Here is a 14,166-nt window from a genome sequence, read left to right as displayed (position 1 = left end):
TTACTTTGACTCCTCTGCAGAGGGGATAAAATTATAAAGCAACCTTTTATACCACATTCCTGTTAAGTTTCCTCCTCAAAAAAAAAAAATCAGAAGAAAAGTTATTGGGAGGTTAAATCAAATTAATTAAATTATTTATAATTAATAATTATTAAATTATCAAATAAGTATATTAATAAGAATTCAATACATGTTAGCTAAATATTTAGAATAAACTAAGTGGATAGTTAATAACCTTCTTAAGACCCAAAATACAAAGCACAAGCTAGTGACCAGACACTTCAGGAAATACCTCTCCTTAGTAAGAAAGCTTGAAGACAGTATGTTTAATATCCTTAGTAGAACCTGGCACCATTGTTTTAAATATACATTAATTTATGTTCTATTTCTTTCCAAAACAGATGAAATGGCTTCCCTTGGAACACCAAATTAGATAAAAATACGGATGTAAACTTGTTCCATCAATTGCTACTTTTGTCCTTTTGGGCAAGTTTAATCTCTCTGACTCTGTCTCCTCATCTATAAAAATAGGAAGTGGGGTGTTACAGGAGGATGAAGCACAAAGTACCTTTGCAGACTGTTAAATACGACTTACAATTTCTTACTACGATTATTTCAGAAAAATTACTTCAATATTACCTAATTTTGTGTAACTGGTTATTTCTTAAAATAACATTTTTGTTGATTCCTCTGTATCTTAGAAGCTTTCAGTTTAAAGGCCAAGAATAAAAACCCTTAGCTATTATATTAACTGTAACTTACTGATGAAAACAAATGTCACTTAAGTGACTTCCCCTGTATCGCCAACTGTTTTCAGTCTAACTGAAGGCAATGATACACTAGAACCCAGGTTTCATAACAACCAGCTAAATGTTCTCTCTTCTCTACCATACTGCACACATAACATACATCCTCAGGCTTAATTTTTGCAATAGGTAAATAAAACTATTAATTATGAGTACACAGAAAAAATATTCTAAATGCCAGGGAGAATATAAAAGCAGTAAACTGATAGTTTTAAGTGTCTTTCAGGAGTGAAGTTCATGCATTCTCCTTTTCAGACCAACACAGATTAAATACAAAATTGCAATCGTGATTTGGTACAGACTCCAAGGGGGTCATATATTTAAATATCCCAAATGTTTAAATATTCAACTTATTAAAAGCCAAAATTTCAGGTATAACTCAAGAAACTGAAATGCAACAAAGTCTTCTGTAAACTATATTCATAAACTATATTCTTGTGTGGCCATTTATTTTATACAGCTTGTTACCACTGGGAAGGATTGATGGTTAACTTAAACGATGTTATGTGTAAGAGGTTAATTTAGAAGTAGATTTTAAAAGATAGAAAAACATCTTTAAAGTTGTTCACTTATCAAAGATGAAAACAGAAAGCCTGAAATAAGGAAATAATCCTGTCACCAGAGTAGATCCAAGAATGTTATAAGAATAAATACTTAACCAAATATCAACATAATCCCAGCAAGTACCATTAGTTCTTACATTAGAAACAGAACTAAGCTTTTAACATAACTGGCCTAGGTCAATCACTTCTGCTAAAATATGCAAAAAAAGGTGAAGAGCAACCAGGGTTCCTACAGTTCCTAAAACAAAGCGTTATTTTGTGTCCACGAATGCATAAGAAAACAAACTTGCATCCAGACAAGAAAGAAGTACAACAGATAAGTGTCAATCTTTACCAATTTATTTTATACAAAACAGTAGCAATGTAGAATATGGGAATTATCTTCCGCTGCCACACACGCAAGTTGTGAACATTCCAAGCCAATGTATACAGTTTGGAGGGGAAGGCTAAACGACAGCATCAACCATGCTACTGAACATAGGAATTTTTTATTTAAAAAGATTAAAAATTAGATAGCAATGTCTTCTTAATATTGCTCTCATCATTGAAGACTGAAGAAAAATAAAAAGTGACTTTTTAAGATAAAAAAAAGAGGGAAAGGGAGAAACAAAGAGGCTGCTACAACACTGCCATACTGTCAAACCATCATACTTCAATATTTGCATACTTGATAGCAGCATTTTTACTGAACCGTGTGCAACTACATTTAGAAACACATCAAAGCAAAATATCATGGCAGTCATCAATCAAGATCCGAAAAAAAGAAAACAAATAAACAAAATAATAACTCTAGGATGAACATACTATAAGCAGATGAACATTTACGGAGAATGAATCAATATCTACATTCTTGGACTGTTCCATTCTGCTCCAATAAAAGTGTCAACTCAAACTGTCAACTGTGCATTTTTGGAGGATTTGAGTTTTTCCAGTTCTTATTATACTGCATGCTTGGAACAAAGAGGGATATAATAATCCCTTCTACACAATGAACTTTAAGTAGACCGCTGAAAATAAATTTACTACTTGTAAACACACACAAAATTAAAAAAAAAAAAAAAATACAAGATTTTTTTTTATCTTTAAACAATCAGTGCTTCCAAAAGCGCATTATCTTCTATATCGACCTCTCTCCCCTCGGTCTCTGTCCCGGTCACATAATCGCTCTCTTTCTCTTTCTCTATCACGTCCTCTATCTCGTTCTCTGTCTCTTCTATTATCTCTAGGGCGGTCTCGCTCTCGCTCGCGATCTCTTTCACGGGGTCTACTTCTCCGACCACTGACAACCGCTTGTGTGCGCCGAAGGAAATCATCCACCCTCATGTCATAATCATGCTAGAAAAGGTTAAAAAATTGGTTAGGTAGGTTTAAAAAAAAAAGGCACTTATGAGCCCCTATATTATAATTACTGTACGATAGAGAAAATATCTAGAAAAATGCACTAATGCCTTAACTCACAAAATGCAATTTTGACACTGCTTAGAAAAAGGATTTTGATGTCTTACTAGAAACCTACAACAGAAATTATTCAAATCTATTGGAACTCAATTCGTGCAGTCTGCTCTGTAACTTCAATGACTTTTCCATCCAATCTTTTTAATAAGATTTAGGCCAAAGTAATTACCTAGAGATGACTATCAGCCAACATGGATACAAGCCTGAAGCCAACTATGCTGATTATCATCAATGTTTTTCTGCAACAGGTGAACTCTTTTTCCCCTTCTTTAATTCTACAAACTAACCTGAACCAACTCTGCCCTCTTATGGTAAAATCAGGAATTCTTATATTCCAGATATTCTTTCAAACTGAAGCAATGCTAATGACAACTTTTGAAATAGGACATAATTTTAAGAAAATAAGTACTTTAGTAAGATTGCGAAGACTACTCCACACAGATCTAATAATACATAAAAGGCTGAGGATGACGAGAGAGGGTAAGATGAGCAACTGTCTAAGTGAGGTCCAAGTTGTCACTATGGCTACTTGTAAGCTTGATCCCTGCGCGGCTTTCTACTCTTATTCTCTCAACTATTACTTACTAAACTCGGTCTTTTTTCAAGTCAGCTCAAATATTCAGAATATAAGGTTCAAAAACACAATTCCACCTTACCTCTTACAATGAATACATGAATATTAGCATAAAATATATACACTAACCAAAAAATTACATAAAAAGGGCAAGTATCCTTTCACAAAAGAATCATAGGAAAAATCCTTATTTTGAAAATTATGTAATCATTTATAAAAGGCATTTTTAAAAACACCACAACCCATCTAGACAACTAAGATTTTATCATATAGAGACTATGTATCTCTTCCTGTGTGACTGAAAAATAAGTCTGTTAGTCAATTAGGATTCTCAAATTGTTTCACTGAATATTAAAGATCATAATGATTTAATTTTGAAGAATCAGTATCTTTATGAGAATAAGAAAATAAATAAAAGTATCTCAAAGGTAGGCTGGGCTACTCTGGCCTACTCTCAAATTTGCATGCTCTTCAACAAAGTGGGAAGATAAAGAATGTTTATTTGGCCCTGCCAAAAAATTCATCATGTCACGGACGGCGGCGGGGAGGAGGTCGGGGGTTTCCAGACTGCACATCCCACCTTAACAACCAAACTACCTTTCTAAGACTATCAAATTTACACACAAAGAAACTGCAATAAAAAGTACAAGGAGATAATTTCAGTTTTAAAAGACACAAGTACTATTAGGGGGGAAAAAATGGGTATTAATCACTTAATTAACAACCTCTATCTAACTAGTCTAATGAAAACCCAGACATCTCTAACTAGAGATTGCTTTAATTCACCATTTTGATCAAAAAAACTTTCCAAATCAACCATACTAAATTATTACAACCAGTAATTACTAAAGGACAATTACTCATCTGCCTCTCTTAGCATCTGTCATTTATTAGCATCATCTTAAGAATCAGACGAGGTGAACCAACTAAATTCGGCAGAGAAACAAGTAACTAAATGAGACTAGAGATAACCTATTAACTAACTTAATATACAAACATCTATCCTGTGAAAATGGAGTCCACATATACAGAAAGCTTAGAAATACTTATTGGCAGTAATAATTACAGTTATAATTGAAGACTCCTGTACGAAAGAAAATATCCTACTATATGGTATCTCTGATATTAACCAAGAGTTACAAAGAAAAGTTGCCACAACTTGAGCCGACTCCTTGATCAGTGAAAAGAAATAGTCTATTCAAATAATCCAAAGGGATGACCCATTTTTAATTAAAAGTTATAAAAAAAAATTAAAAAAAAAAAAGTTGTGAATCACTTCAAAACAGCAGTAAGAATATGAAACAGTCTACCACTCAACATAATCTAGCAACCATTTAAATTATCAGCAGAATTCAAAGTCGTTCCCTCAACTTGAGCCTTCTCGTGCACTTACTACTCGCTTATCTCTGTATCTTGCTTCGTGTGGTACTGGGTGATGGCCTGAGTAAGGGGGATGAGCCTGAGGAGGCGGAGCATGGTGCTGATAGTAAGGATGATGTGGAGGCTGTTCCATTCCAGGATAAGGAGCCTAAAAAAAGAAAACCACTTCCATAAACATCTACCAAATATCCTTGCAAATAAACCATTCTTAGAATTTCCCTATACAAACTACCAATCCCAAACAATTTAATAATCTGTATGATCCATTTACTTTGACATTAAGGTTCTTCAAAATACCCTCTTTATGTGCTTGCTGAAAACATGTAACAAACTAATTATACATCTATTAAGATTTAACATGCTTACACTTTCATACCGTATCATTTAAATATGAACACAACAAAACAAATCAGTATACAGTGCTTACACTAAGCTAGGCACTGTCCTAAGCACTTTAAACATCTTATTTAATTCTCGCATCAACCCAATGAGATAGGTGTTGGTTATTCTAGTTACAAAAAAAGGAAACTAAGCGACTGGTTAAGTAACTTGCTTAAAATCACTGCTAGTAAAAAGGTGGAGTTGGGACATTTGGCATCCAGCTCTAGAATCAATCATCTTAACCACTAATCAAACATCTACCCTTTAAAAAAAAAAAAACCTCCAGGACCTACTAAATTTTTAAATGCCATTATAAAATGAGTTAAGGGCAAATCAAAGATTACTTTCCTAGTTAGCACCAAGATAATATTCTTTTTAAAAATTTTAAAAATTGGGGCGCCTGGGTGGCTCAGTGGGTTAAGCTGCTGCCTTCGGCTCAGGTCGTCATCTCAGGGTCCTGGGATCGAGTCCCACATCGGGCTCTCTGCTCGGCGGGGAGCCTGCTTCTCTCTCTCTCTCTCTCTGCTAGCCTCTCTTATCTACCTGTGATCTCTCTCTGTCAAATAAATAAATAAAATCTTTAAAAAAAAAAAAAACAGTATATTAATATCCAATTGTGCAATTAAACCAGACCGGTCTAGTTTAAAAAAAAAAAATTTTTTTTTAATTTCCCAGAATCTAAAGGAAAGCAATTTATCTATCTGCATACAGTACCTTAAGTGAAGTAAGTCAGATGAAGAGGCCATATTACAGGAAGCATTTAAAGGAAAAAAAAAAAAAAAAAAAGAAAAGAAAAAAACATAATAAGAACTACTTACATTCCCCAATTTTTTATTTCTCAGGAATTAATGTTTTAGCTATCCTCAATACCTTCAAAGATACTCTAAGAAGTTTCAGTTTTCTTACAGAAAGAAGAAAAACTAAAAATTGTGCACAGGAAAAAAAATTATGCACAGGATTTAATTAACCTTATTTTTTTTTTTTTTTAAAGATTTATTTATTTTAGAAACAGAGCAAAAGTAGGAGGGGCAGAGGGAGAGAGAATCCCAAGCAGACTCCATGCTGAGCATGTAGCCTGACACGGGGCTAGATCCATGACCTAGACAGAGACCACCATCTGAGCAGAAGCCAACAATCAGACGCCTAATCGACTGCGCCACCCAGGGGTATGAAAGTGTAAAGACCTCCGGGGTTCTTTCTTATTTTATAGGAAGAATTTACTGAGTATTGGGATCAAACACTATGCTAAACTTTACATGTATTTTGTAAATTATCTTCTCTACACTCCCATGAGGTCAACACTGATATTCATTAAATTTCAAACCATAGAGACACATTATCCATTTCATTCACCAACGCAGCCTAAAGCAGAGTGCCTTGCACAGAATGGACACTAAATATTCGATGAGCCAAAGAATGAACAAATGCTCACTGAGTTTTACAGATAAGAAAAACTAAGAAACATATTATGATACTTGTCCAAGGTCACTGAGTTGAGAAGGGAAAACATTTGAACCCAGGCAGTTTGCAATACTAACCACTACAATAAAAAACCCTAACACTTAATAAACTTGAAACAACACAAATCATTATTAATCTTTAGTTTTAAAAATAGTCCCCCAACTATTTATCACTGAAGATACATATTTTAAGTCTCTTAATGGGTAACTGTAACAACCACATTTCAAATAAGCGTTCAAAATATATGGAACTGTGAATGAAATTAAATAATTTGCAGAAAAAGAATACAAACCATTCCTTGCCAAGGTGGTGGTGGTCCCATGTTATGAAATTCCCTCACATAATCATTGTAGGACTAAAATGAAAAATATTAATGTCAATAATAAAAATTACATCCAGAACTAGAAAGTAAATCAGATCCTGGTTTTACGAACATTAAATACATAAAATAAAATACTTACTCCATTTAAAAACACATCTCGGCGAACTCCTGAAAATCGTCTGTTGGGAATAAGATTTGTGAAACTAAATTCAGGTAATTCATAAACTAGTTCCAAGAATGTAATTTAGAACTAAGCAAGAGTGAACCCAACTTACCTGTCTACTTCCTGGTATCGTGGATCCTTTAAATACCCTGTTCAAACATCAAGCATTTTAGTAAATCAAATTTATATTTTTTATTATGGCATTATAATTAAACCTTCCTTACCACTCATTTCAATTCTTCCCATGAAATACAGTGATGCTATTAAGTGATGCTATTATTGTATTATTCCATTTTCAGATTTTCTTCTCAGATTACATGATAATCTAGGAAGTAACTAAATAACTTACTGATATCACAGAATTATAAACTGCTAGAGAGGTTTTCATATGAATCTTCTAAATCCACACCCCAATTCTCGCTAGATAGAAAATTTCTTCATTCTGCACCATAAGGAAAGTAAGGGCAGAGGAATTATCTTTGAGGACACTGTAACAGGACTTCCTTAAAACAAATGTTTACCTTCCATCTTAGGTATACACAAGTTTTGCTAAGTCAACCAGATAGTTTTAAAAAATGCAAACTTAAGGGGGAGAAAAACAGAACTGCAAAAGTCACAAAAATGAAATTATACATTTTAAGTGAAGAACCTTAGTGAAAAAAAGAAATACTCTTTCTCCCCTTCTTTAGTAAAGACTCAGCAAATTAAAGTGTGAAAACATTTGCGTGGCCATGTTACTGTGGAAAAATAATTTCACTCTCCAGAATATCCCATTTTGGGTAAGAATGAGGTTTATCAAGCCACTGGTTATGTAAAAATGCTATAATGCTAATACCAATTTTCAAACTGCCTAATTTCTATGTGTATTACTGTTACTAAATAAGTATCTTCTCTTAAATACGGTTCACCTTTTTTAACTCTGGTAAGGGAACGACTAGCTGAAAAGCTGCTGTGTAGATTACAAAACAAGTACTTCTCATTCCTCTCTAAAAACATGATGTTAAAGATTTTATTTAGAAAAATATAGTATAACTTCAGTGTCTAATTAAAGCTATTTACCACATAAGATACTAAGTATAACAGGAAATAAAAAGAATAAAGTGTAAAATCACTGCTTTCCCTAACCACTTTTAACGTTAAAACATTTGTGCAGTTTCCACTCGTTTAATAATTATAAATTAGCAACATTGGGTAATTAACAGATTATGATAATGAGTCACACTAAAATAGATTAGGTAGCCTTCACAAAATAGAATTTAAGTGACAGCTATTGATAATCTCCTATGGCTTAAGTAGTCATGTCCTAAAGTTTTCTCACTTTTAGAACTACAGAATTGTAATAAATGTTTTGTTGTTGTTGTTGTTGTTGTTGTTTCATAATTTTAAGTCAAATATCTGCAGGATTATAAAATATTAACCTGGTCTCTGGTGAAACTCAGGGGCATAGTCAATCCTTGGTTTCTTTCTGCTGTTATGAATATCATAATCTTCTGGTCGACGCCTACACAAATTAGACACATTAGAAATTAAACCAAAAACTGCTGGGACAACAAACAGCAATGCAAGAGTTTCTGACAGAAGTACAAAGAAAAGCCCATTATTTCCTTTAAAATAACATCCTAATTTCTAGCTAACAAATTTTAAAATTTCTAAATTTTAATTCCTCTAATTATTATAAATCAATTCTTGAATGTATTGTTGGAAACAAATATTCTCTATAATCCTCCTCCTATGATGAAAAACTTGGAAATAGACTGTTCAAAACACGTAAATCAATTTTAGTATTCTAAACAAAAGTAAATGAGCGGCCCTCAAACTAATGTAAATATCCAGTTTAACAAAATACTTTCCCAAATAAAGTCTCCATTCAGGTGAAAAAGCAAGGAAATAAAAAAAAACTATCATCATTACACACAACAGGTAACTCTAAAATCTATATATTCAAAATTATTAGTATCATTTTAGAAGTCTAAACAAAATAAAGAATTCTTATTTCTTTTTGCTTTGCACAAAATTATGCTTTTCACATGATCATACAGAAAATCTGATACTTATAGTGACTTTACAGGAAAGTTTTGAAAATCTTAATACTTTGAAAAACTAATTTCTAGTTAATAACATTTAGAATTAAGGGAATTTTTTCTAGAGACAATGCCTTAAAATAAAGCTGGGGCAGTTTTAACAGAGTTCATAAAACAATTTCAAAATATATTCTTTAGAAGATGAAATTTTACTATCTACAGAGGGCTGCTCTTTATGGTCTCCCATAAATCTCAAGGGTTAATGTAATACATCATAAATACACTTCATTTTATTTAGCATTTGATAAAGAACTACACAAAATAAAAACAAAAATTCCAAGTTTTCTGTGTAATAAATATTTTACCCTTAATGCCAAATAAAAATTCTATAATAACCTGGCATCGCTAGTTTTCCAGCTACTTCTTTATCAACTGCTTTCATTAACTTTTCCAACACAAGTTCACTCAAACTGCAAAGTGCAGTAACCCCAAACCCCCCAACAAAATAAAAACAGTTGCATCTACAATAAATAATACTAAGAAAATTAAAAGCTGGTTTAAAAAATAAACATACCGCTTTCCTGTAGTTTGGGGAGTGCATTTACGACCGGTATAAAACATGATAGTAACAGTTCATACAGTAGTCCAACTACTGACTGTAAGCTGTAAGCCACATACATATATGGAGGCCCTGGCAGGCTTGAGAGAAGGTGTAGTGGTGTAATAAGTATAGTTTGCAGTCCATTGCAAAACTGAGGTAAAAACTTCACTTGTATATATTGTATTGCACTGGAAACCTCTTAGCTTAAAACTTCAAAAGACATCTTGGTGTTCAGTCCTTTAAGGCCAAAAATAAGGGGGCTCTGCCAGGTTTCCTCCTACCTACTCGACAGTGTCCTTTTTAAGCTCAAAGAAATGGGGACTCTTGTTGGATTATCTGTACCTACCACAGGATGTTTCCACCAAAAGGAAACTTAACCAAACGTTTCATCCCATCAACCATACATCCAACAGTCTTTAGCAGAATATTTTAGGTTTAGCTGTATGCAAATCTACACAGGGAAAGGTGCTGGGTGGAAGGGCTTAAACCAGTCCTTTGCAAAGACTTCTCCAATTCTGTAACAAGTTAAACCCCCTTTTCCTGGAAAATGCTGCTTAGTTCATAAAGTAGTGATCAATAACCATGGCGATCCTCTAAAAAACACTTTAAGTCCACAGGTACTGCCAGCATCTGGAAAGTTGTAAACAGACACAGCAACAGCCCTTCTTTTCGGTTTGTTGCCGGGTCTCCCAGGGCCACTTGATCCCCTTTGGAAAGAACCTATTGTTTTCAGAAGCTCAGCAAGATGTGTGAATTCACTGGGTACATGTTAGAGAATATTTGGCAATGGGGTTAACACATCACGATGGTAAAATTTGAAACAGTCCCAATAATGCTCCTCTTGAATATCAAAATAACTTAAAACATTTTATCCTCTAAATGAGGCGTCATCTTCTGAAAAAACATTAGTGATCCTTTATAAAAGTCCCATATCTGATAAGGCTTATCCAGAGACACACCTGAAAGAAAAGGCTTTTTACAAAATATTAACAATTTTTGCAAATAAAGACTTCCTCCTCTTCCTCCTTTCTAGCCTGTTCTGAGCAACAAAGGCCTACCTCATTTCAATTGTATACATTGTATAATCAGAATATTATCTAATTTAAACTGGTTATCACTCTTTAGCAAATAATTTTTTCTGCATAAGGAAAGATCCCCATTTTCCTCTTGAAAAATGACTGAGACCAAGGTGACCATGTGAAATCCTCAATGAAGCCACAAACTAGTCCATGCAGCTTGATTTGAGGATTTTCTCTTTCTTCTTTACCGCAGGACAAACTTTTGACGAATCACATTCCTCCATCATGTTATTCTGATACATGTGCCTATTATCAGTCCAAAGAACGTTTCTAACCTTCCCACATCCCGGACTGGTTCTCGACGGGATGGACGTCCTCTTGATCGGGGCTGAGAATGCATTCTTCTCTTGTGACGCATTTTATGAATGACCTGATACAAGTCAATACTTTCATCGGGGGGAAATAGAAGACAAAGCTGGGTTCCACATTCAAGTTCAATTTCCTAGAAGAGGAAAGTAGTAATTTACAAAAAGAAAACAGAAGAAACTTTCAATAGACTTGTATTTTCCTGAAGGACAAGAACAAAAATAGACTGACTTGGAGACTTCCTTCTCAAGGCTGATGACCATACAGGATTCCAAAAACTTCCTTCAAAGGATTGGGAGAGGGGGGCAAACAAACAAAAAAAAAACACCTTTCTAAAGTGTTCCATGTACTTATATAAGGGTAAAAACTAAAACTGTAGAATCTCCAAAGTTTAATATACCTATGCAGTTGCTTAAAACTCTGTTACAATTGTCCTCTACAAACAAAGGAATATCTCTTTGTGCAAAATACAAAAATATCAGGACAGGGTTATCTACCTTAACACAGTGGAGGAAAAACATGTTAGTGTGTGCGAACAACTTTGATAACTAAGAACTGCTACCTACACTAAAATATTAACTACAAAGAGATACTAAAGTATGGACTTTTTAAAATGAATTTTTATTTTCAACTACCAACAGTTCATTTATGAGCAATGAAAGCACACTACTTCTTGTCAAAGTTACATGTAGAAACTATGAATAGAAACATATTCTACTATGAGTAGAACCTATGAGTCAAAGATTTTGGTTTATTTTAAACCACCACACTTTTAATTTCATTTGTAGACTTGAAAACCTAGGTACACATACTTTTCATACAGCTTCCTTCTAGTCAGAAAACTTCAATAAAGATGTTCTAATGGCACTTCAAAAATTATACAAAATATAATAATAATATAATGAAAAAAATTAAAAATCAGGACAAGAATTTCTCTTCAAAAGGGTTTCAACTGGTATTTAATGAAAATGCCATATAAAGATGCCTGTCTTTCAACACTCATGGAGTTCTTACTAAACAGTCAAAATCACAGTAATCATGAATTCCAAATATTCTCCCTTAATCTATAACATGAATTCTTTCAAAAATGGCTTAGAAATGTCCTTCAATAAAAATATCTAAAAGGACTGATTAAGTGTATGTTTTAAATAATCAATTATAACAACAAACCTGTCCATCACGTCCAATCTTTACTGGTTTATGTTCATTCCAAGGATTGGTGAGATGAGCTGACTTAGTGAAGGGTAATTCACGCCTAAATACAAAGTAATGTCAATTATATTCTTTTGCAGAAACTTTTAGGGACCATATACTATACTTCAGCAATTAATCTTGATTTAAATGTGACTGAAATTTAAAGAATCACTTAGACTAATAGCACTTATTCTCCAGAGAGCCTCTTTAGAGATGTGTTCTTTCCACATTCCAGTGTCCTCAAAAAAAAGTAAACACTGTATTTAACAACATGAGCTCAGAAACTCAGTTTAGGTTTAAATTCCAGCTCTCCCTTCTCTCTGAGCCCGAGTTTCCTCAGCTTAGAAACAAGAGTATCACTACCTACATTTCATATATATTGCAAAGCAATATATAAAATGTTTCGTTATCTCTAGCTTCTGAGTACTCAAAAAAATTTTTTTATTATCTAATCAACAAAGAGCTGAACTTAATCAGACAGTTAATACCAAATTAAAAATAGTACCCATCATCCTTGGTTCAGCGCTGCTCTCCCAGATTCAAATGTCACCCCCCTTTTCTTTTTTTTTTTTTTTTTTAAAGATTTTATTTATTTATCAGAGAGAGAGGGGGGAGAGAGCGAGCACAGGCAGACAGAATGGCAGGCAGAGGCAGAGGGAGAAGCAGGCTCCCTGCTGAGCAAGGAGCCGATGTGGGACTCGATCCCAGGACGCTGGGATCATGACCTGAGCCGAACGCAGCTGCTTAACCAACTGAGCCACCCAGGCGTCCCTCACCCCCCTTTTCTTAAATAAATCTTTTATTGATTTGTGAGAGAGAGTTCAAGCATGACCGGGGATGAGGGGGTGGGGATGGAGGAGAAAGAGAGGGAGAAGCAGACACCCCGCTGAGAAGGAAGCCTGATTCATGCTGGATCCTAGGACCCAGAGATCGTGACCTGAGCCAAAGGCAGACGCTTAACTGACTGAAATACCCAGGCACCCCATTTTTCCCCCTTTCAATAAGGCCATATTCCCTACCATCCATGGAATGGCTCTTGATAATATGAGTATTTACTTATGAATTCATCTATCTGCACACATTAATTATGCCCTTCACTTACATTATGGTACAGTACCTACTTAACTTTAAATCCTGGCTCTAAACTCTGTATCACAAGGCAAAATGGTCTCACCAACATAAAAAAGATATCCTTTATTTTTATATTCTTTATCAACCTAGCACAATGCTGAATGCAAACACTATATATAATACCTGTTAACTGTCAAGAAATAATCAAATTAACAGTATCTGATAAGTTTTATTTATATGTGCATGAAGTAATGCCAAATTAAATACTTTAAAGAACTATTTACTGTATCTACAATACACATGAAACTGCTCAGCCCAAAGACAAACAAAGATAAGCAAAATACGAAGAGCTGCTTGAAGGGTCCCAGGTGGTTGGCTCAGTCAGTTAAGGAGCCAACTCAAGCTCAGGTCTTGAGATCTCAGGGTTGTGAGCTCAAGTCCCATCCTGGGGTCCATGCTGGGCATGGAGCCTATTTAAAAAAAAAAAAAAAAAAAAGAGCTGCTTGCATTTCTAAATTTTCTTCTAGAATTATCAAAAAAGAATGAGCACACAAAATTATTTTGGAAAAACAATGGGTACCACAAAAAGAATAGACAAGTTTTGTTGTTTTTAATATGGATGGCCGTATCTATTTTAGAGAAAGAAAATTTAAAAAAAAAAAAAAAATGCTTCCTAGAAGAAAAGTGACCCAAGAAAGCCAAAGTTAGGAGCTACGGAAGAGTTCCAGATGAAGCAATGAGAGAGCTTGTGCAAAGGTATAACAGAGAAGAAAAAACACAAGTAACCTG

The 14,166-nt window shown here is 34.1% G+C and overlaps 1 protein-coding gene across 2 annotated transcripts in view; it reads right to left on the bottom strand.

Annotated features, from left to right (window-relative positions):
• Positions 1–1,686: 1,686 nt before the first annotated feature.
• The window catches only part of YTHDC1 (YTH domain containing 1), a 36,244-nt gene continuing 23,764 nt past the window's right edge, over positions 1,687–14,166 (bottom strand). Inside the window, exons 10-17 of one of the 2 annotated variants that reach the window (XM_032334469.1) lie at positions 12,283–12,367; positions 11,082–11,248; positions 8,524–8,606; positions 7,218–7,254; positions 7,082–7,145; positions 6,913–6,975; positions 4,792–4,926; positions 1,687–2,704 (exon numbers count right to left, since the gene is read on the bottom strand). In XM_032334469.1, the coding sequence (XP_032190360.1) occupies positions 2,480–2,704; positions 4,792–4,926; positions 6,913–6,975; positions 7,082–7,145; positions 7,218–7,254; positions 8,524–8,606; positions 11,082–11,248; positions 12,283–12,367 (859 nt within the window). In that variant the 3' untranslated portion in view covers positions 1,687–2,479. The remainder of the gene's footprint in view (positions 2,705–4,791; positions 4,927–6,912; positions 6,976–7,081; positions 7,146–7,217; positions 7,255–8,523; positions 8,607–11,081; positions 11,249–12,282; positions 12,368–14,166) is intronic. The other variant, XM_032334470.1, reaches the window with a different exon arrangement.

Source organism: Mustela erminea, chromosome 2 (genome assembly GCF_009829155.1).
Source record: "Mustela erminea isolate mMusErm1 chromosome 2, mMusErm1.Pri, whole genome shotgun sequence".
Taxonomy (NCBI): domain Eukaryota; kingdom Metazoa; phylum Chordata; class Mammalia; order Carnivora; family Mustelidae; genus Mustela; species Mustela erminea.
This window is presented reverse-complemented; position numbering and strand designations above follow the sequence as displayed.